The following is a 26,454-nucleotide window of genomic DNA, read 5'->3' as shown; positions in this document are numbered from 1 at the left end:
ACCCAGGGCTTTGCACGTTCCGTGCCCTGGCGGGTGGCTCTGTGCTGGACACGCAGCCCAGCACTCACTTGTATAGTACAGGAAGGCCCTACCAGTCAAACTAGTTTCAAGAGGAAAAGAGGAATAAGGGCTATGTTCCCTTTTCTGAAACTGGGAGAAGAGGGAGGAGAAAAAGCAAACGCTGGTTTTTAACCTCTGTGAGTTCCTACAAGCAAAACCCGGGGTCAAGCACCATTCTGCTCAGTGTTCGGTTCAACCACTGCAGCAAAAATGCAATTTAGAAGATGCAAGCAGGAGCATTTCCCCATAAAGAGACAAATCCTCTGCCGCAGCCCCTGCGCACACCATGTAACCACGCAGCAAGCGGTCCCAGGCACATCAGGAAATGGTTTTGACAACTGATATAATTCTTGCTGCGGTGCTCTGCTCAGCCTAACTCATGAGTAATCTGCTCCTGGTATGGGGATCTGTGGATCTACACCAGAAAGGAGAATTATTCATATATGGCATGCATATTTCTACAAAACTCTTCGGTCTGAACTCAACCGGAGCGCAGCGCCCGCCCCGGGCAGGCTCTGTGCAGCCATATAAGGCTGCCAGGGCCCGACCGGCCGCCCCGCTGCCGCTGCTAACCCCAGGAGAAACAGCTCCTCGCTCAGCAGCAGCGAAGCAGACACAGCTTCTAACACTGTCACCATCGAGGGCAACAGAGACACAGTCTTCAAACCACTCTGCTCTCGTGGCTGCGCTGGCACAAGCGACATCGCACTAGTTAATGCATCCCTTCCATGGAAGGGCAGGAGCAGAGAGGAAGGAGGGGTTGCTTCTTGTGATTAGCTCTACAACCGAAAGGCAACAGCTCACACCCTCACCCACAACACACAAACCCTCCCGGAGAGCCTGGCTGTAGCACATTGAAGCGCCGAGCTCGCACGTTCCCTGCAGCACTCAGCCGACAGCAGCACCAGGACCGCTGAGCATCCTGCACTGCTGCTCGCCTTCAGTACTAGAGCTTCAGAGCCCAAACATGTAAAGCCTGTGTGATGTTAAAACAACTGTTGGCAAGGTCACACTGAAAGGAAACCACGCAAGTGGCACCGCAGCTACTGCTGTGCCATGCTCTATCTGTGCACTATGGGTCCCTCCGTGCGGCACGGCTCCGGCTCTGCCGCAGCCACTCTGCCTTCCCTAGTGAGCCTCCACCAGCAAGCGCGTGCCAAGTCCCAGGCTCGGGCCTTTGTAAGTGTCGACAGAGGCAAGATAGATTAAAAGCAGCGTCTGGCTTGACAGGCAGGTACAACAGCTCTGGAAGGAGGAGATCTAATGACCGAGTGCTTTTACCCTGAGTCACTGCTCCAGCTCACGCTTCAGAGTCAACCAGAAACAGGGCGATTTGCTGCACCATGTCCTTCGGCCACTTAGGCTGGATCTCAGCTCAGTCCCCAAAGGACAAGAGCCTGCGAGTTTCTTCTCCATTGAGAAGACCAGAATGAAGTGAGCAGAAAGGCTCTTCCCTGTCCTTACTCAATATCGCTCAGTGCAGGTCTGCTCTGATGCCTCTGAGTGGGAAGCATAAAATTATTTGTGTCCTAGTTATTTAGCCAGCGGGAGACGACTCCAGCTCCCGGCGTCCCCAGCGCCACTCAACAAACCTGCTCTGTAAATAACATGAAGCCTTTAAGCTGCTGCGAGTGGATGAAATAAAATGGGAGCTGATTCATATTATAACTGAACCTCTCCCTGCCGAAGCACCTGCACCAATATAAAGCTTCTTACCCGGTGCAGTCCAAACCCTGTATTTACATATCCTGCACTGCTGGGCTCAGCCTCATTTGCCAGGGTAAATGCTGGTATCTCCCCGACACAACAGGGCAGCTGCTTCATCTCCAACATCCCTGCTCCCAGTTTTCGCCCAGCTCCTGGAAGCCCCACGCTGTACCACAGCAAAGTGCCCGTGCCAAGAGCAGGAGCACTCCCTCCCAAACAAGACCTGTGCATGCACCATGACACAGAAAGGGGAATAGATGCTACCAGCATGCTCGATAACCAAATTTCTGCCTGGGATTTTCCCTTTGGTTATTTGTCATCTTTCTCATGTTGTCAGTAAGATGACTTCAATCAATAGGAGTTACTATCGCCAACACGGGTGGGATTGCAGGGAACATGACAGTGCAAGAGACACGGCGCTGCTGGTGCTCACAACCCTCAGCTTCAGCTCCCGGGGCTGGGAAGAAATTCCTGAGGGAACACTGAGAAACTGGAGCAAGATGAAGGGAAGTGGATAATGACTGCTTCCTGAGCAGGACAGAGTGAATGTAGGGTTTACTTTTTATTTAAAGGTAGCATTTGTACACAGCAACTATTTAATGGAAACTACCTATACTGAGAAGGATGAAAAAAAGCTGAACAAGAGGAGGCAGAGTTTAAGCCGGGAGCAAATTAAGAATCTGGGAATGAAGAGGAGAAGTATGAACTTATTTGTCCTTAAACTCAGACTTCACCTCAGTAACCTCATCTCGAGCCCTATCAAAACCTGAACACCTCAAAGAAAACCCCAGAAGCAGTAATTCTGGCAGAGCAGCTCACACTGAGCCTCTGGTTCAGGCCATGCTCAGAGCCCAGGCTTTGGGTGAAGCAAGCTCGGCTGAGTCTGACACAGATGTGGCATTTACAGCCGGAGGAAGAGAACCTCCTCCCTTGCACAGCACACACCTGAGCCATCACTGCACTACTTGGTCCTTCCACAGATCAGTGTAGAAAGCCTTAAAAATGCACAGTACTTGCAGAATAGACTCTTCCAAAGCATCCCCCCACTGCTCAGCCGAGTCAGGTCTACGTGGCCACAGTGCTTCCCAGGAAATGTGGCAGCCACCAAGAAATGAAGTGGATCCCGCCAGTTGGCCACATACCAACACATAGATTTGATTCATGATAACAGCCCACAGCAGCCTCCTGCCACATGAAATACTGTGATGGCTTGAAGGCATCAAGGGCAGCATCCCTAAAGGAAGACAAGTGAACCAAATACGGTACCTTTTTCCCCGTTTGTTTCTCCACCATGTCGTTGCTGAGAGAGAAGTCTTCTGGCTGTGGTGTTTTAGAACACCCACCCTTGGGCATCGTTCTGCCTTCCTTACTTGATCTTCATTTATGCTGCCATTGCTTCATCATCAACCGTCTGTTTGGACAGAGGAAAAGAGAAGTTAGACAATCAAAAGGATCTTTCCACTGGGGGGAAAAAGACACTTCCCATGGGGATACCCAGCACCCCCCAACTCTTCAATGGCAACACCAGAAGGGCTGAGCACCTCCAAATGCCAGGCACCACAGATCAGCTGGCCTCTGCACCTTCTGAATGAGAAGCAAGCTGGGACCTGCAGCAGCAAACACGACTTGTTTCATGAGCAAGGGATAGCCTAAAATGAATCGTGCCCAAACAGAGAGCAACATCCCTCCTGTTCTTCACCTCCACCATCACTTCAAGCCCACATAAAGCTTCTTGCAGCTACAGCTCCATCCAGAGCATAGGGACCTGGAGATGGATCCCCAGGGATGTGCCTGGGGCAGGAACAGCTCTGCTCCCCCAGCCAGTCACGCTGAATTCCCAGACACTCACAGGACCAACACACACATCCCTAAATTACAGAACCTACTTATAAAACACACTTTTTGAACATGCCACCATCATGAGGTGAGACCAGAAAGCGCCCAGGGGTCCCAGTGTTCCCAGAGCGGTTTGTCCTGAGCTCCTCACCCCAATACCATGGGCTAGGTAAGACAATTTGGAGAATAACAAAGGGCTCCCTGCTCCTGCCATGTGTTGCCTGGTTACAGAGCTGAAAAGACAACTGATATCTGAAACACAGCAAAGCACAAGCTGCAATAGGGATCAGAAATACCGGCTGAAACCAAGGCAGGTCTCTTTAGGTGAACAAAAATATCTCCTCTCCTGAGACCAGAGGCTAAAAAGCATCTGTGCATCAGAACATCTCCGAGAAGTGACCCACATCCATCCCTACAGCAAAGGTCTCCTTGTACTTAGGCTGGAACGGCATAAACAGGCACCATTTGAAAACTCTGTCCCCAGCTAATTGCCACCTGACAACACTACACATTGCACCCATTAACTTCTTATAATAGTGGCTGGGTTTCTGCAGAGCCACAATAGCAGGAAATCGTCCAGGAACAAAGTCATGCAGCGCTCCATCACAAGATGGGAATTCTGTGGGCGGGGAGAGAGAAAGAAAACAGAGGCGAGGAGACGAGCCAAAGCCTCCCGCCTGCTCGGGGCCGGGGGACGAGGCAGTGCGGAGCTGGATCCATGTCCCAGGCAGCACCGGAGAGCCCAGCACCGCCTCACCTGCAGCAGCCGGGGCAGGACAGGGGGGTAGAGGCTGGAGGAACACTGTGGCTGTACTTTCATCGGCCTTCTGTTTTAGAAGTTCCCTGGAAATCCCTTCATAACTTGTCTCGTTTACTCTCCAGAGGGTTTAAGGCTCTTTGGGTTGGTTTGTGTTGTTTTTTCCTCTAAAATACAGTGATTCAGCCTAGCGCTGCAGCAGCACAAATGCTTAGATTAAAGCACAGTGCTCAGACATCCCAGAGGTGACATTTTCAGCAGGAGACTGCGCTTTCTAAGGCAGCTAATCCTCTGCCTTAGCTCCTTTGCCTGGGCCATGGGATGGTTACCCATATTTAGGAATGAAGGCTTTGGGGACTGAAGCATCTTTGTGTTACCCTGCTCAACAAAGAGATGGTGATGCTGGGTTTTGGGACCCCCAACCCTTTGCTTTTAGCTGCAAGAGCAGGAAAAGACCTGAGCTGGCAAAGACAGGAGCAGGCTGATCAGCCCTCCTCAATGCTGCAGGGGGGCAAGTGCAGAAAATTCAGTGTAACCAAGCCAGCATATCCATACAGAGCAAAGGGGGAAAGGAAATCTGTTAGTGTGAGGGACGACCACAGAAATCTGCATCTCCCAGTTTCTGCTCTTTGTCACGTGAAGGGCTTGGAGCAAGTGCCCAAGTGCAAGCCCCACAAGGGCTGACTGAAAACAGCACCTTAAAAAGGCACCATGTCCGTCCTCAGCACGGTGGGGGCTGCACACCCAGGCAGGGGTTCACTGCCTATGAGATACCACATTCTACAGCAGCACAGCTCTCCTGGTGCTGGAAATGCTCCACCACCCATGGATTCAGAGCCCGGGGTGTCCCCTCCATGCTGCACATCCCTGGAGTCCCAGGAGCTGCAATTACTTCCCTCTAGAAGCAGCTTCAACCATTTACAGCCTCAAGAACCTCACTGTCAGCCACCGCGAACCAATTTGTGAAGCTTAAGGATTTTTCCCCCTTGGTTTCATTTACTGGTGCTTGTTAAGGCGCAGATGAAGGAAAGATGAGCAAGTGCTTGTGCCTGGGAGGAGGCAGGAGCACTGGGTCAGTGTGGAGGATATGGAGTCGGCCACCTGAACAGATTCACTTCAACATTCACTGCGAATCTAAGGAGTGGAAATTCAGACGCGCTGGGCCACAGAGATTTATTTGCAGTTGGCAAAGGATATTAAAAACAAGCAGCTTCACTTATGGTCATGAACACAGGGACCAGCACGGCTGGTACCAGGACAAGCTCTGCTCCTGACCACAAACAGCCCCAAATGAAAACCAGAGTTTCCAGTGCCTCTTGGCCTGCATGCTGCCAATTTATTCCTGATCAAACTCTGCCCATTCCTGATGCCTTTGTGGCTGTTTGTAACCAGGGTAGGCACCTATTCACGTGGAGCTTCGAAAACCTGTTTAACTGAGAAAAGGCCAGACGGATGCCAGATTAATTCTGCAGCCCTTCTGTTCCTCTAGCTGACTCATTACACTTGGAAAGCTGGCTGCCTCGCCGTGTAAACAGAGCACTGGCCTGGTTAACAGCTTGGAGGGAGTAGTGCATTTGCACAACAATTACCAACAACTCCCAACCTTCGTTTCATTTTTGAGCACATTTAATAAGACTCAGAGGGGAGGCACACATTCCCGGTTTGGAGGAGGTGTTCCCCAGCTCAGAGCATTTTGGAGGGCTGCAGGATTACAATTTGGCTTCAATTCTTCGTAATGTGGGACCTGGACAAGACACCCCCTTTCCATGACACCCCTCTCAACCCCAGCTCCCTACCAGGAGACGATCATCACCCTTCCTATTTTGTAAACAATTAACTAAGCTCCTTGAACGAGATGATTACACGTCCGCCGCACAATGAGAAGTGGGAGACCAAGTGAGCTCAACGGAATATAATCCCTCGTACTTCTCCGGGAAAACAAAGGAGCCATTTACCTCTGGCCGGTGGCCAGCCCCGGCTGCGTGCGCTGCCTTCCCTGTCCATGCCAGCCCCTCGGCCGGGCCAGCAGCAGCCCCCTGCACCGGCACGGCGCAGGTCCCACGCCTTTCCCCTGGGAAAGCAGCCATGGGCAGCGGGAAGTCTGCCCTGGGACTTGGCCCGCCTGGATGTGGCAGCTCCCACCAGTTCGGGACGGCCGGCTCCAGCCACGGCCGGTGGGGAAGGCCATGGTGGGTCCAGGCTCTGCAGTACCGCACACATGGCTTTGCCTGCGGGCTGGAGAACAGGACACGACACCCAGCCCTGCGGGTGTCAGGGCACCCGTGCACCCCTCCGAGCACCCACAGCACCCTCCAGGAGGGTGGAGAAACAGGACTGTTGGGAGCACAACGTGAAGAGGGGCTGGAGCCGTGCCCAGCAAGGCCGGATGGGAACAGCAGGGCTCTGCAGAGCCAGCCCCAGCCATGCACACACACAGGATCTCATCCTGTCCCCTCGCTGGGGTGAGGAACTGGTTGGAAATGGGTTTTATTTCACCCAGGGCATGCCAAGCCCGAGCCACACACTGAGACCAAACATTTCTGGAGAGGACCTCAAAAGGCAATGGTCCCAGAAGGGATGGGAAGGGAAAGGGAGGTCATCTGTTCCTCCGAGCTGCAGGATGGGGAGGAGAGCACTGCTGGCTCCATGCTCAGCCTGTCTGGCCATCCAGACAGCTACGAAGCAGCAAGGGACCAGCTGCACCGTTAGCGAGGATCAGGCTCCCAGTGAAGCTAATGGGCAAATCGGGATGGACAGAGATGTACACGGATGGAGCCCACCCTCGGCCCTGCCAGCCAACACCGAGGAGAGGAGACTCTTCATCACCAAAGCAAACAGACCCGGTGTACATTTAACCCCCCATCCCTATCCCTCCTGCCTTCACCAGCACAATGAGCAACATCCCCATCTGTGGCAAGAGAAAATGCAAACACAGAGGTCCTCAAACGCTTTTTAGCTGCATATCCAAGGCAGAGTGACAGCCTTCCTTGTGCTGCCTGTCCCATCCCATCGCTCCAACCCTGCCCTCCCGCAGGTCCCCGCACCGGCTCTGCTCAGCCTCTCGCATCCCGCTGTGAGCAGAGCAGCCAGGCTCCTGCCATCTCTATCTGAAGCCACAACAAATTAGCTCATGCCCAAGATCTGTGCATTGGAGCCTGCCCATACCCTGCCAGCTTGGAGTAAAAAAGATTGTGTAGACTTCTTTAAATGCCAGACAATAAGAAGAAAGCTGGCTGGAGGCTGTAACCGTTACACAGAACTCCAGCGCAGGGATGGCAATTAGAGGCGCAGACGTTATTTGCACAAATCCAACACATTTGTTTGGTCTGAAAAGGTTGGAATATGAACAAGCCCCATCGAAACATGAAGATTTTAAAACCTCAGGCTCCTTTTGAGGACTCTGTCCCAGAAAAACAGGTGTTTTTCTGAAAACTGCCTTAAAATAACTCACAAAGATCACGTCCAAAATTGGACACCACCACACCCCCCCCCACACACACATACTGGAAAGCATGGGGAGAAGGACAAAAGTTGAGGTGTTTCAACGTGCTGAACTGAGCCCTTCTGCATCGCCGTCTGACACCTTCACGAGATGGTTGTCACCCAGTGAAGACTGTGCCATACACTGGCACCAGCTGAGCCTGCCCTAAAGTCACAGTGTACGTCCCTAACAGGCTGCATGTCCAACGAAGCCACCATCACACCCATGTGCGCCCTGTCTGGTGCTGGTTCACTGACACGCTCCCAGCATCACAGACCTGCTCCTCACCAGATTTTCTTTGCCTGATAAAGCCTACACAACCTAAACTTGCTCACGAGCACCGGTGGGACGTGTACTTTGGGAAAGCAGGAACAATTGTTCTTTGTTCTCCAGCTTGGGTCTGGAGGAGTAAAGTCCATCTATTTCCACCATGGGTACATAAGCCCAAGAGCAGCAGGAGGCCTGCAAGCCTGCAGTGCAAACACAGGTGTGTTTCATTCAGCAGCCTTACAATGGCTAATCACAAAGATTAGCTATTAATGAGACAGTGGAGAATTAGCACGAGGTGCTAATTCCTACAGCCGTTACCCAAAACAAGGGGAACTGAGATCTCTGCATTTCCCTGCTCTGAATGCAGCCGGCTGGAAAGCACACTTGCCTGGTGGCACATCTGGCACAGCTCCATCATAACCTCACCTTCAACTCAACATCTTTTCTGTATTTTCTTTATGGGGAACTTGCTGTATTTCTGTTCCTGGCTTTTGAAGAGAGATGTTGCTCCTTATCAGTTCTTATAGATAGAACATCTTTCTTCACCTCTTTGCATGGCTTCTTCTCTACCTGTTCTCAAAGTCAGTACCTGGTCCCCACAATAACCATCCTTTCTTCTGCCTTTCTCAACTATTTATTTCACCTTAACCCATAGTGTTTCCAGACCTCCTAACGAATCTGTAACTACTCATGTCTGGATGCACTTGCACGTGGCTCGGGCAAGGCTTGCTTGCCTTCGCAGATACACGCCAGCCAAGCAGATTGAGTATCTTACTAAAATTAAACTGAATTAAACAATCTTACTGAACTAAAGCAGTTATTACTATTTCAATCATTTGTCAAACAGATGCCCCTTCGTGGTGTTTCTTACTGCACCTATGTCTTCAAGGACCAAGGTCAAGATGATGTTAAAGACCTGGCCAGGCACCATGAATGTCCAGCTCCTCAACAGCTCTCCAGCAATGACTTGCTACACAAAACCAGCCCCAAGCATCAGAAGACCAGGCGATGGTCTCAAGTGGTGACAACTCCATGTTTTAATATTACACTTTAACAGGATTATATTCTGCCCAACTACCCTGTGACTCACAACACTCCAGCTGGGACCATTCCTGGGATGGTCCGAACTAAAGGCAAGCCCTGACAGCACCCTGCAGCCACGAGCAACCACTCTGCCTGTGTGGTTTCTCCGGGAGCAGTTTTTCCCACAAACCCTTCCCTCAATTACCTATATGCAGCTGCCTCTTGATATTGCCACATTTCTGGATGCTGCTGATCATCTGGGCTCTGGCCAAGGTTACAAAACTGTTGTTTCAGTCAGTTCTCCGAGCTGTGGTCTGGGAGTGGGATCAGCTGCGATGAGGAAACCTTTGGAGCGGCCGGAGCATTACAGGAAGGCTGGAGCAGTGTACAGCCCTGCCCCACCACCATTAGTCAGACTGGAAGAGCCGATTACGACACTGTTTTCCTCTCGGCATGAGAGCGGGATGGCTCCGGGTCACCGGCTCACACCAAAACCTGCCAGGGAGGGAGGACTCTGCACAGAAACCCACCAGGCTTCAACCAGGGAAGAGCTGTAACCACATCTGCCAGCACAATCATCTACGAGACTTCTTGTACATCAACCTCTTTACAACAGTGATGAACTCCACTCGGATATTGCCACAGCTGCTGCATATGGGAGGAAAATTACTTCCCTAATGAAGTACATCCTAAGGACTTAGAGCAGTACGGTGCACCTACAGAGTGATTTGCAACGCTAACTCTAAGCAGACTGCACCATGTATTGCACGTCGCGTACATTTAAGAGGAAAACATGCAGCCCCAAACAGGAACGAAGTGCAACCCTGATGAGCTGAGAGGTGCCAGGAGCGAAAAAGCCTCTACCTGCAGCTCATCATGGATCGAGCTTCCCCAGCACCACAATCCATTCAACATGCCAAGAGCCTGTCCCGAAAGTCCTGCCAGCAGGGAAAGACAGGGATTCCCCGGGGCTGCTTGATTCTGGGAATATTTAAACAACACAGATCTGCACAATCCGCTGCATTCCCAGGACAGTTTGCTGCTGCTCGCTGTGGTTTGCTCTGCAGCTCAAGGAGCATCAGCCAAGCCCCAGAAACAAGCTGGGCCTGATTTTCAAGACGGAAAAACACGTTAGCACAGACAATTCCTGACCATTGCTGTCCTTGATTTGATGCCACCTGAATCACAGTGACCTGAAGGGCAGCAGATGAAGCAGCAGTGACTGACAATGCACCAGCAGCGAGCTGCGTCACCCGCGCCACCGTCCCGGTGGCAGCACGGGGACCCGGGCACGAGAGGCTGGCAGGGTCTGCTGGCACGCTCCGCGCCGTCCGAGGCTCCTCCGTGCTCCCACCTGCGCATCTTCCATCTTCCCTTTCCTGGCACGAGCAGTCTGTCCCAAGGGGAGGCTGCGGGGTGAACACCATTCCTACAGAAAGCTTGTGCCGGCTCCTGCAAGCCCCATCTGCTGCTTAGCTGCAGAAGGGGAAGGCTCAGGGAGCTAACAGAGAGAAGAATGCATTTGTGCTTATTTTCAGCTGTCTAGATTAGCACAGGAATCTCCATTAGGTGGCTAAATCACCAATAACTTTGTGCCTTGTTCGTCTCGGAGACTCAAAGAATCAGAACAGTTTGGGTTGAAAGGGACCTTAAAGCTCCTCCAGTTCCAACCCCTGCCACAGGCAGGGACACCTTCCACTAGAGCAGGTTGCTCCAAGCCCCTGTGTCCAACCTGGCCTTGAACACTGCCAGGGATGGGGCAGCCACAGCTCCTCTGGGCACCCTGTGCCAGCACCTCAGCACCCTCACAGGGAAGAGCTTCTGCCTCAGAGCTCATCTCAGTCTCCCCTCTGGCAGGTTAAAGCCATTCCCCTTGGCCTGTCCCTACAGGCCCTTGTCCAAAGCCCCTCTCCAGGTTTTCTGGAGCCCCGTTAGGCACTGGGAGCTGCTCTAAGGTCTCTCTGCAGCCAGGCAAGGGCACAGCAGGCAGATTTTACCAGCAAAGTGAGACCTGGTCCTGTGAGTTTGGGCTGCTTTAGTTACACAAATACTAGGAATACTACGTATTCCTAGTGTCTGTCTCTGCATATATATATGTACATGCATACACATGCATGGACAAGTACACGCACATATACAATATACATACACACTGCGGTAAAACCCCAAGCAAGACTTTTGCTCCAGTCCCATCTGATTTTCTGTGTTACATGCTTCATTAGATCAAAGTCTAAGACAAAGCCCAGCTTTTACCACAAAGAAACATACATGACTTCAACAAGGCCTTGAACCCGAGAGGAGACAATGACCAAGCACGTTAATTACAGGAGAAAGAAAGAAACCAAAAATATTTTGCAAGAGGTTCCATGGCCATTGCAACAGGATCCTTTAAGCTGAGGAGACCCTGAGCTCGGACGTCTGCTGTGACCAGCCTCACACAGCACAGGCTTGAGCCGTGGTGGATTTGAACACATCCTTTGGGATGTCTCTGTTTAAACTTGCGCTCAGTCCACGATGTCGCAACAGCCAAGTAACATCTTCTCCCAGCTGCGAGCATGAGAGACCATGGTAATCTCAGCAAAACATTTCTCTTCCTCCCCGTTCTTGCACAATTCCTCCCAGGTTCCCTCTCCCCATCTCAGCATCCTCATGCCCACCGCAAACACGCGAAGCTGCCTCCAAGCGTGGGAACTGCAGGAATAGTTTGATGAATTGAGGAGCAGGGATTAGGCAACAGAACAGATCTCACCACTTTCCAGGCAGGGGCCCTGAAGGCATCAGGCTTTGGGGGAAAAGCACAGAACTTCACTGATTTACTCCTACTTGGGGTCTGCAAACCCAAGAGTTTTGTTTTGGCCGCCTGCCTCTTTCTCCTTTCCAACTGAGGCCAGCGGGTTCAAGCCTGATGTTTTATCCATATCCAAACATACACTCTGCAGCAACACTAATATTTGTTTGCCATACTACTCACAGCTTTTAAGTGACAGCAAGAACCGAACAGACGTGAACATTAAAAAAAACCACACACAGAACCAGAAAAACCCAGAACCTTTGAGTATCATTCCAGTAGAGAAGGGAAGACAGCAAGAACTTGGCTGCTCTGATTTTCCAGACTAACAAAATTACCTTAGTTATACATTTACAGAGCAGAAGTGCCACATTGGCTTCCCAAACCTTCTATTAACACATTGCTCAAAGTTTATTCACCCATCAATACTGGAAACACCCAGAGAGGATGATACCCTGACCTCACGTTGACAAGAACCTGCCTTTAAGCACAGAGGTTCTCTCTATCTGACACTGCCCACAGAGGCTTCCTCCACGGGACTTCAGACATGGGCTTTCTTCCCTGTGAGGGTGCTGAGGCGCTGGCACAGGGTGCCCAGAGAAGCTGTGGCTGCCCCATCCCTGGCAGTGTTCAAGGCCAGGTTGGACACAGGGGCTTGGAGCAACCTGCTCTAGTGGAAGGTGTCCCTGCCCGGGGCAGGGGGTTGGAACTGGATGAGCTTTAAGCTCCCTTTCAACCCAAACCAGTCTGGGATTCTATGACTTGGAAAACCGGCCTCCTAAACCCTCCAACGCCCTGGGAGGAGATGTGCATCCTGAGAACATCCACGGCACCTCAGCTTCTACTCTGGAGGAGTTCCCCTCTCCAGTAACAAAGCCAGGGCCGTGGCAGACAGACCTCCCACCACTGGCGTTTGCAGGCGTCACTGTCCACCACGAGATGTGACAGCCAAACCCACCACCACCACCAAACCCCAGCGCAGGGCAACGCATCAAGGCTGCAGACCCATTGTACACCCAGCAACATGCCAAACTCGTGTGCCATTTTCCCTCAAGATATGGAAAACACTGATTCATTGCTCACATTAAACTGGGAAGTCTGCAAGCATGAAAGGAACTTGAGGAGGGGAGGAAGTCCAGGCCATGTGAAGCTCCAGTTTTGCCCGGGCAGCACTCCGGCAGGGAAGCCTTTCTCACAATCACAGCAGGGAGCAGGCACGGCACGAAGGCAGCGTGGGGCAAGCACTGTGCTAGGAGGGGACCGGGCTCTGCGGCGCAGGCAGGGAGGGAAGGGGAGCGCTGCGGAAGGTCTGCAGCGCACATTGCTGGGCTGCAGGGCAGCCACACACACGGTGCTGCTCCCAGAGCTGGCTCCACACGGTCGGAACGGCTGATGCTTCCTGCCAGCCACCACTATTCCCCCTCCCAGCAACACTGTCACCATGCTCCCCCATGCTGTCACCACAAGCCCCACCGCGCTGATAGGAACAGTGGATTTCCCAGATTCTTTCAGCCTGAGCTGGAAGCAGAGCTCCATCTGTAGCTGTGCATCTGCTGACGACAGGCCACTGCCGTGCTGCTATTTAACAAGCTGTACAACAGGGAAATAGAAGCTTGCTGTGGCTTCTGTGGGGCTGTGTGCACTGCAGCCAGCGCGGCGAAACAAGAAGCAGGAGTTTCTCCAAACCAACCTCATGCCCCTGCTGCCGCTGCCAGGCACATGGGGAGAAGCACCTTGCCCATCACCTTCATCACGTCTGCTCATCTTGGTTCAGAAGCCAAATTCCCCATCCGGTTTTCCCGTTCCTGGTCCAGCAAGTGGTGCCGTGGTGCTGGCAGGAGCCCACGCCTGGCTCAGTGCACTGCCAAGGACCCTGGGTGTAAGCTCATAAGGACAAAGTGGCCATCCTGTTGCAGGGGATGGCAGGAAAGGTTTGGGCACAACACAACCCCGCTGCTGGTTTGTAAAGAATCAAATCAAGGTTAATTTGCCACAAATCTGCAGCTCTCCTCTCCTCATCCTCCACCTCCATCTCTCAAATTGCAGTGCTTTTGAAGGTGATCTATTGTTGATAAAGACATAGGAACGCATTTACCAAAAAGAGTACATCCTTGTATAAGGGAAAGCTATTGTTGAATGTGTCATCAGAGCAGGAGTGATGGAAAGCTCTAGAGATGGGCCTGTTCTAGCAGATTGTTTCCTTAAGGACATGGGCCCTCAACCTTCAAAAACAACTGAGAGCCTCTCCTGACTTCGAGCCTAATGAAGTTACACGTACACGAGGCCTCTTGTAAGACAATTTGGTATAAAGCTGTTGCTTATACACTCGCCTAAACAGAGCCAAGTTAAGCACATCTGGAGCAGACCTGACACGTGCCGTGCCGGGAAGCGTGAGGCTCTGCAGATGTCCCCAGCACCACAGCTCACCCAGGAGCACAAGCATCTTCGGCAAGGCACTGATCAGACAAAACAGACGTGTGGCAAGTTGGGGTATGAGAAAACATACAGATTCTCTGCCGCCTCCTTGTCTTCCTTAAAAAAGAAAGGTCTGTCTCCCAGCTGCATGCTGGATTCGCCTCCCCCAGCCTGAGAAGCCCAATGTGACAACATGGAGCTCAGGAGCAACATTTGGAAAAGCAAGGGATCAAAATCAGACTTATTTATTGATCCCGAGGAAGAAGAACAGAAGCCACAAGTGAAAACTACTGTCTGCCCCGAGATCAGCCCAAAGCCAGTCTGCAGACAGATCAAAGTGACACATGAAGGGCCCCGCAGAGCTAAGCCTTGGAGCATAAATCATGAGGATATAGGTGGGGATGGTACAACCGGAGTGGTGCTATTTATACCTGGTCCCCCAGGCCTGCACCAGGCACGCACGTGCTCTCATCAGGATCACAGCAGGCAGAGGAGATGTTCTCGGTCCTCCCGGTAGCACTGCACCAAGCATCACACCAGAAAATGGCTCAGCCAGGCCTGCAAACTGCTCTTACCCCCCAGCAAAGAAAACCCCAAGAGCTGCAGGTCCCTCTGCATGGTGAAACCCTGCCACGTCCCCAGTGCTTCCTGCAGCCACGCAGCCCTACCAGCACACTCATAACAAAACCAGTCCTCAACATAAGAAGGACAAGGAGCTGTTGGAGCAAGCCCAGAGGAGGCCACGAGGATGATCAGGGGCTGGAGCACCTCCTGTATGGAGACAGGCTGAGAACATTGGGGCTGTTCAGCCTGGAGCAGAGAAGCTGCGTGGAGACCTCAGAGCAGCTTCCGGTGTCTGAAGGGGGCTACAAGGATGCTGGAGAGGGACTCTTCATCAGGGACTGTAGGGACAGGACAAGGGGTGGTGGGTTTAAACAGAAACAGCGGAAGTTCAGGTTGGAGATAAGGCAGAAGCTCTTCCCTGTGAGGGTGCTGAGGCGCTGGCACAGACTTTTCCCAGAGAAGCTGTGGCTGCCCCATCCCTGGCAGTGTTCAAGGCCAGGTTGGACACAGGGGCTTGGAGCAACCTGCTCTAGTGGAGGGTGTCCCTGCCCATGGCAGGGGTTGGAACTGGACCATCTTAAGGTCCTTTCCAACCCAACCCATTGTGTGATTCTGTGATCTGAATTCACCAGCTCCTCAGCTGCCCGAGTGGCAGCATCATGAGCTCCACAGCCTGCCGGAGCAACGCTGGAATTTCAGGGCTTCTTTTGCCTGTTCACCTGTTTACCTTACACTCTGCATGGGAAAGAGGTGTTAGATCCTGCTCCACACTGGCTTTGGAGAGACAGTTTCTGACGCCTGGGTCCATCCCAGCTCTCCTCGGAGCTCTGTTTACTCAGGAGAGGAGCGCGCTGCTCCGGCTGTGCAAACAGGAGCCGCCGGCACCGCGCAGTATCGTGGCAACGTGGCTGAAGCCAGCCCTGTAAACTCACAGCGTGTGCAAATTAATTTCATTACCCGCTCTTGCACATCGTGAGGAGGGAAAACAAATAACCTGCCTCAAAGTACATTCTGGTAATTATTAACACGGGTTAAGTTAACCTCAGGGGAGAGGGAGGGAAGGCTGGCCACAGCCTGGCACTTCCCTGTTCGCCAGAGCACAGCAGCTCTTTTCTAACATAAAACCCAGCCTTATGCTGTATTTTGTTCCCTGGTTAGCCCAAGCATCCATTTGCTTGGCTGAACCTACCCATTCTCCCAAATGTTTACCAAGTAAAACTGACCATTCAAACACTTCACCAGCAAAGTTCTTTGCCTCCATTCGTTCATGCTTTGATGCCTCTGTTCCCCCCACAGCCGCTCTGGAGGCACTCACCCCTTCAGTGGAGCTGCCAGGATTGTACACGAAACCTTCTTTGGGGATGACTAAAGCCTACGTATGCACAGAGCGTTTTGAGATTAAAAACATCCTTCAGCTTAGCAGCGATGCTGGTCTGCACCAGTAATCCCTGTCCCCCGCACGCGCACAGGAGAGCAAAAACTGAGATTTAAAACCCTGCAGCACGCAGTAATTTAATCCAGTGCTGTATGCCTGGATTACATGTCCCCTTCCCCACAGCGAGTGGCACAAAACCCGCATCGTAGCAAAATATGTGGTTATGGAGCTGGAATTTTTGCTTGTGGAATTCATACAACTACCTGGATTCCTGGAAATCCTGGTAGCCCCTGTGCCACCCATGGCTACAGGTGAGAATGAACCCCCAGTCCTCCAACAGGAAGTGCTGAACCATGTGCAGATCCTTTGCCAGGAGCCGAGATCCCTCCCTGCCTGCTCCAGCTGCCTCCCCGTTTGGAGGCATTTGGAAAACACCTCCCAGGAAGCCCAGTTTGTGGGGATTTAGCTTCATTGTGGAAAACCGAGGGGATCTCAGCCTGGAGGAGAGCGCACCAGACTGCTACAAACTACAGCAGGTCTGTGGCAGAGCTCCAGCAAATCTTAAAGCATTATTAGTAAGCCATTAAGAGGCACCACCAAGACAGATAGGCTTTAAGACTGCTTTACAAGGCAGTTGTCAGGGATTTCGGGATGCAGCCGCTCAATTTTCACTTTAAAAAGACTGTTGTATGAGCATTGTTTTATACGGAACCTCACAGTAATAAGATGAGATGTTTCTAAACACGTTTCTAAACATGTTTCTAACGCAGCCACGTTTTAAAACCCAGCCTGGCATGAGCACAAAGAGCCTGCACAGATACACCAGGGTATGGAGTTAGTCGGATCCCAGTTTGGACATGGCTCCTGTACAAACCTGCTCCGATGGGAACACTCAGCTCCCTGTGACACGGCCTTGGGATGGAGCAGTCTGACCACAGCGTGGAGATACACAAACAGAGTCCAAAGCCCAAGACAGGCTCTTCTGTCCTGATCCCAAAGTCCATGTCAGCCCGTACACTCCACTCCTCCATTCCCCTGTCTTTATTTTTGGAAGGCAAGAGCAGGCTGCATATCTGCAATACTTGAAATGAACTCCCCAGCGGTTCCAAAGCTTTCTACTTGCTCTGTTTTCGAGAATATCAATATAAATAGATTTGCACAGAAATTCTTTCATGTTCTTCTAATGGCTAACAGGCTTGGTGTGCTGCTCTGCAAGCCAGATTACCCCAAAGAGCTCAGGAGCACAGTGACCTTCAAGGGCTTCCCCAGTCTTCCTTCTCCCACCACAGACCCCAGAGGAGCGAGGTGAAGCAGCGGCTCAACATGAGACCTGGATGCTCCGTCCCTATCACATCACCGTATCTCACTGCCCGCCTATATAGGCAGAGGTCTCCACTGACCAAATCCAAAGGTATTTTCATGTTCCCCTCGATTTCCAAACTCATTCTGTATGACCTATACACTGTCACAACCTATTTTCACTAAGTTACGGAAAGTGTGAGGATTTGAATGCAAATCACCCATTCCTTTGGCACTAGCTTTCTGGGTCTGTGGTTTATTTTCGCCAGCAGTACAGTTTTCCATAGCCTAAGTCAATGTGGAATCAAGGATTATCCACAACACCATTTCTACTTCCATTTTAAAGGCATACTAAACATCTTAAAGAGTGCAGAGTCCTCATACCATGAAGAAGGCAATTTTCAGACTTTCTTATGTTAGAAAGCACCTATTTCTAGTTCTGACACGCCATAATATATTGTCCATAAGTGTGTGTGCAGGGAATGCTGCTGGTTTGGAGAGGGAAGCAGATTCTCTGACCTCCTAACTGAGTTGCCACAGCCACACGGGATGGATGGAACCTTCACCCAGCTGGTTTTCCCTCCCATCCTTCTTCTCTTGCATCCTTAGCATGTGATCAAATCTTAAGCTGAGTTTCATCCTCGTTTTAGTGCAAGTTAAAGCTGCTGCTGCTGCTGCCATCAGCCTGAGGGTGTGAGTCACAACCAAGCTTGCATATGAAGCAATGTATTTAAAACTCAAGGGAAAATGTTAATGCCTTGGTACCGCATGGGTACAAGTCTATCCCTGCCCCATCCCACCGAACCACTGTGCTGCAGCAGCTGATCCCTGGGGTAGGTGTACTCCGAGCCAGCGCAGACCGAGAGCAGCCCTGAGGACAAGGACCCAAGGTGTTAGTGATGAAGCAGCTCACCATGACCTGGCAATGTGTGCTTGAAGCCCAGAAACCACCCGTGTCCTGGGCTGCATCAAATCTCTCATACTGCACCAGCCTCCTCTGGCCTCCTGTCCCCTGCTCTGTGCTTCCCTGAGTCCCTGCCCAGGGATTCAGTTCCTACAGGAACGTTGCAAGTTTTCAACATGCTTTTCAGCCTTTCTAATGACTTGCTATACTATTTCTTTAACAATTATCTGCTTTCAGTGAAATACTGGTTTATAGTGTTTTCCATGAAATATCGCTATGGCTTCTTCCCACTTTCCATCAGCCATTCCAATGTAACTGCCACCACCAAGCGGATCAAGGAATTTACTCGGCTGTAAAACATTTTTGCAGTCTTTTATGTCCTGTTCTCCTGCCGGTCTGGTTTCCCTCTGACATGCCTAGCACAGCGGGCAGCAATGAGGGGCTAACATCCAGGAAGCCACTGCTAACATCCAGCAGCAGATCCCTAAACCGCGTCCAGAAGTAACACTGAATCAGCAGGCACCTGGGTGACCGAAATCACCATTACCATTGCTGGCCTCCGCAGTCACGGCTTGGCTTGCCGAGCATTGCTTCTGCCAGGACCACTGCCTGAAGGTCAGCGTGGTGGGACTCGAGGGCCAGGTCTCCAACACGCTGCCCAGCTAATATGTCACTTGACAGAGGTCAAACCAGCCTTCACAGAGAACAGCACGAGTGACAGGGCTCCTTAAGACCCGACAGCAGCTACAACTGGCTTTAATGCCACTCGCTAACGAACCCGACCGGTGGTATTCCTACACCCGGCACATCGGGTCACACGGTCTGGCTATTCCAGGACTGCATCACTCCGTGGCCACCTTCGCCTCTCAGGCCTGTTTCATTTCAGTCTCTATAAACCCCTTCACGTTAGAGCCTCATGACTGAGATTGAGAGAGATTAAAGACGGCTTTTGCCATACAGATCATGCTTGTTAGCTTAGGTACCAACCAGAGGGTGTGAGGACAAACCGTGTTTCCAGACACAGGCTGTGGTACCTCCAGCCACATCCAGCACCCCCCCAGTCCTCTCCAGCAGATGCTCTGGGCATCTCCAGGTCATCCCCATAACTCCATGCTCTTCTGGACCCAGAGATTCGCTAATGCCAGCACAGCTGATGGGAACGCCGGCAGGCCCTGCAGCACCAGGACATCGTGCCTATGCCGTGCACCCAATGCATCCCACGGTATTGGGATATATGGGATATTTTGGCATTGGAGTTACAGCAAGACGTGGCTAGGGTGAATGTCAATGAATTAATCTGGAATTCTCCCCCGGATCGCAGGCTTAACCTTTGGATGAACAAACCAATCTGCCTGGCTAGAGCCATGTGAAAGATGCTCCCCCATTAGCCTTTTTTTCCCCCTATTTCTCCCGTTAGCCTTTTTTTAACCCTGTTTCTGCCATGACTTATCCAAGTCTCTGTTCCCCACTTTGTGATGGATTAATTCACTCCAGCATTAGATCAAAAGGTGTTATCAGAGGAACAAATGGAGAACCATACACTGCTTTCATAAAAGATACATCCCAGCACATCAGAGCGTTGTTCCAGGCTCTCGATGGTAGCTCTTTGCAAAGGTTGCTATAAATTCTGGAATTTTATGTTTACTTCATGCACAGCCTCTACTCAAGGCTCCTCTGGTACAAGCTGCTCAAATTCCTCTTAACATGCCATGTTGTCCCACTACAGCAATGCAGAAACACCAGCCCAAACACTCTATTAAGGCCCACTGAGTGAATGCTGAAGGATCCTGACCTTCCTGCTTATCCCTGAGCTGCCTCAGTTTGGACCTTGGTATGATTCCCTGTCCTCAAACATCGCTGCCAAACAGCTGCAGATTCTCTTCCAGGCTCACTCTGTTGGTTATAAAGTTTATGTTGCAGCGTGCTTGGATTTGTGCAGGTCAGTAGATACGCTGTCCCTGGAGACCCTCAAGGCCGGGCTTGATGTGGTTCTGAGCAATGTGATCTAGTTCAAGATGTCCTTGCTCGCTGCAGATGACCTTTGAAGGTCCCTTCCAACCAAAACTATTCAGTGATTCCATGATTCTTACATTTTACATGACACAACTCTATTATCAGAAGTGCCTTTAAAAGCCATTCTAATCTACAGGCTGGGACAAAATAGCGCCGCTGCCAGTCCATCAAACAAAACATCTGTCTGGTAGCTGCTAAGATGGTTGTGATGGTCAGTAACAAGAGTGCCAACATGCATGGACTAAAAGAATATATGAACGGTTGCAAAAATTGCTTGCTGCAGGTTAATGCTTACCTGCAGCTCTTAGGAAAATGAGCAACACTGCACACAAAGCCACCGGCACCGGGCAGTGCTGGCGCTGAGCTGGGCTTTTTGCTCAATGCTCCAGCAGTTCCACAAGGATAACGGAATCATAGAACGGTTTGGACTGGAAACAACCTAAAGAACATCTAGTTCCAAGCCCCTGCCATGGGCAGGATGGAGGAGCCAACGACCAAGCGTTACCTGTAGCGAGTTCTACCTTGAAAATGACAGGCAGAAATAGCAGTGGACATCACATAGAACTGGTTGCCACCAACCACAATTTCTGCAGATGCTCCACTCTTGGTACGATGTGAACTGGGAGTTTTTTCCTTGCTTTCTAAAAACTGATTCAGGACAGTGTTTATTTTAGCACTGAAACCCGCAGGCCTGTCCAGAAGGAACAACTCGGCCCTCCATAGGAGCCGACACCCAAACCGCATTGATTAGGATGGGGCTTTGCATACTAATTTCCATTAGAACTGTTCCACCCCCATTGTATCAGGGCCGTGAATGGTGGCATTGTCTCAGGGCAGAGCATTCTTCATACCAAGCCCCTGCACATGGGAGCCCTGGTGCTATGTAATAACAAAAACAAAATCTCAGCAGAAGTCCATTAGCATCCAAAGGGCAGGAGCCTGAATGCATCAGAAGGATTCTTTGAAAAGTAAGAGTGAAACGAATGCAATAAAACGCTACTATTAAGTGATATTCATTGTCCAAATTAAACCATCAGAAGCAAAGACCTTGACTCCCCAAATGTATTCAGCGCAGCACATGCTGCAGAGCCAGGGAGCAAGGCTATTAAGAATTCTAAGCCCTGGACTTGCCCCAAGTATGGATTACTTGATTTCTTCGTGAGCACTTGATCACATGGAACTATATTTGGATTCCCAGAATAAAACCTCTGATCTTCAGGAGGGTGTACGTGGCTGCGCACCCCACACACATGCAAATCCCCACTCACACCCACCCCGTGGAAGATACACACCAGGATCCAGGGGAGCTGCTTGATGCCCCAACACAGGAGCAGGTTTAAGACAGAGGAGAGCACAGCACTATTCAAAGCAGCTGGAGCTGAAAGCAAGAGAGAAGGCTTTTCTACACATGGGGCCACACATCCTTGTTTCTGCAGATGCAGGAACACAGCAGCACTGGCAAGGGTGGACCCCTCCGGTAAGGAATGCCTGTGTTCCTCCAGAGCAGGGCAGAAGCCGGATTGCTTCACAACAGCAGAACACACAGTGCCATTCCTGAGCTACGAGTTGGTTTGCTGGTTCGTTATTTACAATTCCTAAACCTCTTACACACTAAGATAAACCCTCAGCTGTTTGCTGGTGCTTTAGCTTTTCCATGGCCACTGCTGACCAACAGCCTCCAGATGTGTCCATGCAGCAGCCAGACAAGTGAGGAGTGACCGTGCGAGCTGTGCTCACAGCTCTGCCGCAGCCAGCCGCCCTCTCCGAGGTCCAAACCAGAGGGACAGGACGGTGCTTCCTATGCCCGGGTCCCTGGCTCCCAAATCCAGCCCATAAAACTCACCTCCCAGGTTCCAAAACCTACTCTGCTCCACGTCTACAACCTATCACCCAGCTGCCAGCTCCTATTCCCAGAGGTTAATTCCCACACCACATGTACCTGGGGCTCTTCCCCATCCACCTTACTGCTTCAATCCTCTTTTACCCGTTAGCTCATCACTGAGCCCAGGAGTGCTGTGGAGACAAAGCACAACACACTCCCATGTACCTGCACAATCAACACCATGAGGAGCAGCAGGCAGGTCAGCAACTCGCACTGCAGTAACAGGTCTCAATGCACCATCTAGAAGATAAAACAAGCTCTCTTCTGATTTTACTGAGCTTTTAAGCTCTGGCCTTCAGAGTGAGCCGTGGCTGGCAGGCAGCCCCGGCAGCACCCATCCACAGGCATGCAGCTCAAAGAGCAGCTTGGGTGCAAGGCACACATGCTCTGCTGCTCGTCCTGCAAGCTGAAAAGCTTCTCAAGCGCTTTGGTAGCAAGGGCTCACTGCCCGAGGAAACGAGAACAGCAAAGTAGTAACTCCAAGTGAGTAAATAACTCACAGGGAGCAAACACGACAGCCCAACCAAGCCCACAAACTGGCCTTATAGCTTAAAGCATTTTTTTTCCTATGGAGACTATTAGATGGGCTCCAGCTCCTGCAGCCCAAGCCAAGTTTCAGTCTAGAAGGTGTTTTCCTGCGTTGTACTATCCACACGCTGCCATTCCTACATCACAACAAAGTAAAGGGCTCACCTCTACGTTTTCCAGTAGGGGGTCACAAGCTCATGCAGGCTGCTCAACACCAGCAGCCCCTCAGGAAGCTGCTTGCTCTGCCAGAAGGTGAGGTGTGCAGGAGGAGCCAGACGCTCTCAAAGAGAGCTGTGCTTCGAGAGAGAGGGCAAAGCACAAGCATCGCGTTTAAAAGGCATCAGATAATGGCCAATCATAGGATAGTTTGGGTTAGAAGGGACCTTCAGAGCTTATCTATCTAGTCCAACCCCCTGCAATCAGCAGGGACATCTTCAACTAGATCAAGTTGCCCAGAACACATCCAGCCTGGCCTTCCTCCTGCGGCTTCTGGGCACGTTAAGCCTGGCCTTGAGACAGCAGAACAGTTACCCAAACATCACTTTCAGATTTTGAATGTCCTTCCTCCAAAAGGAGAGCCTGGCCAAAAAAATAAACATCCACTTGAAAGGAAGACGAGAAAATTAGAAGGTTGGGAAGGGGTGAAAATGCGATACAAACAGTGTGATTTACTAGCCAAGGCCCTCAGAAATACGTCTGCATTAGAAAATTGCTTCATCACCGCAGCGCTTCCCGCACCACGCTCCAGCACCGAGCATTTCACTTAGTTTCCTTTCTGTGTCGCTTCAGGGACCCTACATGTGGACATCTCAACACAAAGCCGCTGCGGTGCGCGACACACAGCATCTGCATATCAATGTCCCCCCGGCCCCTTCAACTCTGCAGAGAAAGGCCCTAATCTGGGTTTTGTTCCCGGCCCCATGGCGCGGGAGCCGGGTTACACAACCCCTATTCACCCTCCTCAGCCCTGGGAACATCTCTGTAGCCCTGGACAGGAAAGCTGGGGGAGGAGAAGGAGCAGGGACGGGGCTGGAGACACTTTGGGAGCCAGGCTCGGTGGAAGGATGATGTGTTACATCAACCTCTTAGCTCTCCTCCAAGGGGATCACTATGAACCCTGCATGTAGGAATCCAGGCAGGGGGACCTGCAAGCATCCATTGCCAGCCGATTCATACGAACAAGTCACTTCTTGAGGGAAAAGGACCAGACATCACAGAAATAGGTGCATTGAAACCACAGGCAAGGACATTCAGCAACGTTGGGCTGTGCATGGACCAGCTCGGGCAGGCAGTGGGGGACACCCTCTGCGGAAGGTCCCAGCACTGCCGTGGGCATGCACAGGGAGCATCATAGAGGGGGTGAGTGGCCACCAGCCTGGGTCAGAGAAAAAGCTGCAGCAGGTCCAGTTCACCCTGCAAATGGATAACGGTGTTCTGGATAATGGAAGTGCCTTTGCACACCCGGACCCAAGTGTTTCTCCCACAGACAACACGGCTTTTATGTTAAAATCAGCTACCCAAGGATGTGCTTCCCACAGCGGGGCTGGCACACCCATCCCATCAGCCAAACATCCTCATTTCAGTGAGGCACAAGAGCTCTAAACAAGGTTTTATTTCTGCACGCTAACACCTCCCTTCCCACCGACTGAGTCCAACCTCTGCCTGCACCCAGAGAGAGCCCCTGGTGCAGAGACTGGAGAAGGGAATGAGCAAAACCATCGTCTCAGGCCTGGTCCTTGCAAAACCACACGCTGCACTGCTATTCACACACAGCTGATGGCTCCGAGTGCCTGTTTTTTGCACAGCCTATGGAACAGACATATCAGGTAGCTATGTTAGGTGAAGGTTTGCACCGTTTCAGGGTGTGATGACAGCCAAACTGAGTCAAGCCCTAGTGAGTACCCTTTAAAAAAGGGGGAAAGAGGAAAAAAATTATCAGTGGGAGAACAGTGAGCTCCCAGGAAGAAAATGTTTGTTACCATCTAAGAGACTTAAGTGTGCACGAGATGGGGAGAAAAACATATAAACCTATCCACATCTTTTCAGTTTAAATGGTAGGTTTTTGGTTTAATTATTATTTTTAAAGGACACCCAAGTCCTGGAAAGAAGACATTTCATACACGTTTCATGCACTGACTGAAACTGAAAAGGAGTTTTCACTTATAATGCTCTTAAAATGTAATCTGTAGTCTGTTCTTGGTGCAGGCTGTGGGTAACTTGACTGTATTTCATGGCCTCTCCACCATGAATAAAAGGTATTCTGAAGCTGCACTGAAAGCAGGAGCCCGGCAGGTAACAGGATCCCAGCCCTGCCCGTGAGGGCAACGTGATGCTGTTCTCTAAAAGGGGAGAGGAAGGGAAATTACTTCAACTTCTATTAAAGACGACAGACTCCCACTGGAGACTGGGTCACCTCCCGAGGCAGCAGGCAAAGGAAACCCTGAATGCACCAACCCTGCACAGGCTCATGGAACTGAGGAACAGGGATATTTAAAATGCTTTCTTGGTGAAAAATCCCAGACTGGGTTGGGCTGAAGGGACCTTAAAGCTCATCCAGCACCAACCCCTGCCACGGGCAGGGACACCTTCCGCTAGAGCAGGTTGCTCCAAGCCCCTGTGTCCAACCTGGCCTTGAACACTGCCAGGGATGGGGCAGCCACAGCTTCTCTGGGCACCCTGTGCCAGCGCCTCAGCACCCTCACAGGGAAGAGCTTCTGCCTCAGAGCTCATCTCGATCTCCCCTCTGGCAGGTTAAAGCCATTCCCCTTGGCCTGTCCCTCCAGGCCCTTGTCCAAAGCCCCTCTCCAGGTTTCCTGGAGCCCCTTTTAGGCACTGGAAGGCTGAAAAACATTCTCAGGCTTAAATATGCCAAATAAAGCCTCTGCTCCTGTAAAACCTGATGCCTGATTATCAGTCAAGGCCAGCGTATTTAGCCTAAAATTGGGTAATATTGTTTTGTGGTTGTTAATAGCCGAAGCCGACAATGCCCCGCTCTGAACAGACGCTGCCGAGCAGTTCTCAGCCTTTCATCAGGACAGCGTAGGCGTTGAATTCTGGAGCTAATCACCTTAGCAACGGCTCTAAACATATGTGCAGTGACATCAGCTGATTCCTGAAAGCTGTAAATAGAGGATAATAGCACGAAAAAATTCTGGGTGGGAGCCAAGACCTAAAAACCATACTATTAAAACACTGCCTGTAATTCAATGTATGCAAACTTGTTTGCGTCCCCGCTCCCCAAAACCTGTGTAATTACACACCTACCAGAACAACTGGTGATTGTTCCACTGCAGGCTCCTCTCAGATTCAGAGATTTCCCAGAAACCAGGGTTTAATAGAAATCCTGCTTCAAATCTAATTTTGAAAAGCCTGGAGGGGAAAAAAAAAACCCCTGCAGAGAACCCCCACACAGCGTGAGGGAAGGCTCAAGGAGACCTGCTCCAACCTACAACCCAGTGCTCAAAGCCAACGAGTAATAACCTCGACTTAGGAGCGTTATTTGTAAATAAGAAAATAAACAGTGTGCTGATGGGCTTTATCACTGACTCACGC

At 51.2% G+C, this 26,454-nt stretch overlaps 1 protein-coding gene across 7 annotated transcripts in view; it reads right to left on the bottom strand.

Moving 5' to 3' along the window:
- Window positions 1–26,454, bottom strand: part of ANKRD11 (ankyrin repeat domain 11) — a 150,261-nt gene that overhangs the window by 35,941 nt on the left and 87,866 nt on the right. For all 7 annotated transcript variants that reach the window (XM_030511997.1, XM_030511998.1, XM_030512003.1 and 4 more), the window contains one exon: window positions 3,034–3,178. In XM_030511997.1, the coding sequence (XP_030367857.1) occupies window positions 3,034–3,120 (87 nt within the window). In that variant the 5' untranslated portion in view covers window positions 3,121–3,178. The remainder of the gene's footprint in view (window positions 1–3,033; window positions 3,179–26,454) is intronic.

Source organism: Strigops habroptila, chromosome Z (genome assembly GCF_004027225.2).
Source record: "Strigops habroptila isolate Jane chromosome Z, bStrHab1.2.pri, whole genome shotgun sequence".
NCBI lineage: Eukaryota > Metazoa > Chordata > Aves > Psittaciformes > Psittacidae > Strigops > Strigops habroptila.
Note: the sequence above shows the minus strand (reverse complement) of the source record. Positions and strands in the feature narration are given on the sequence as shown.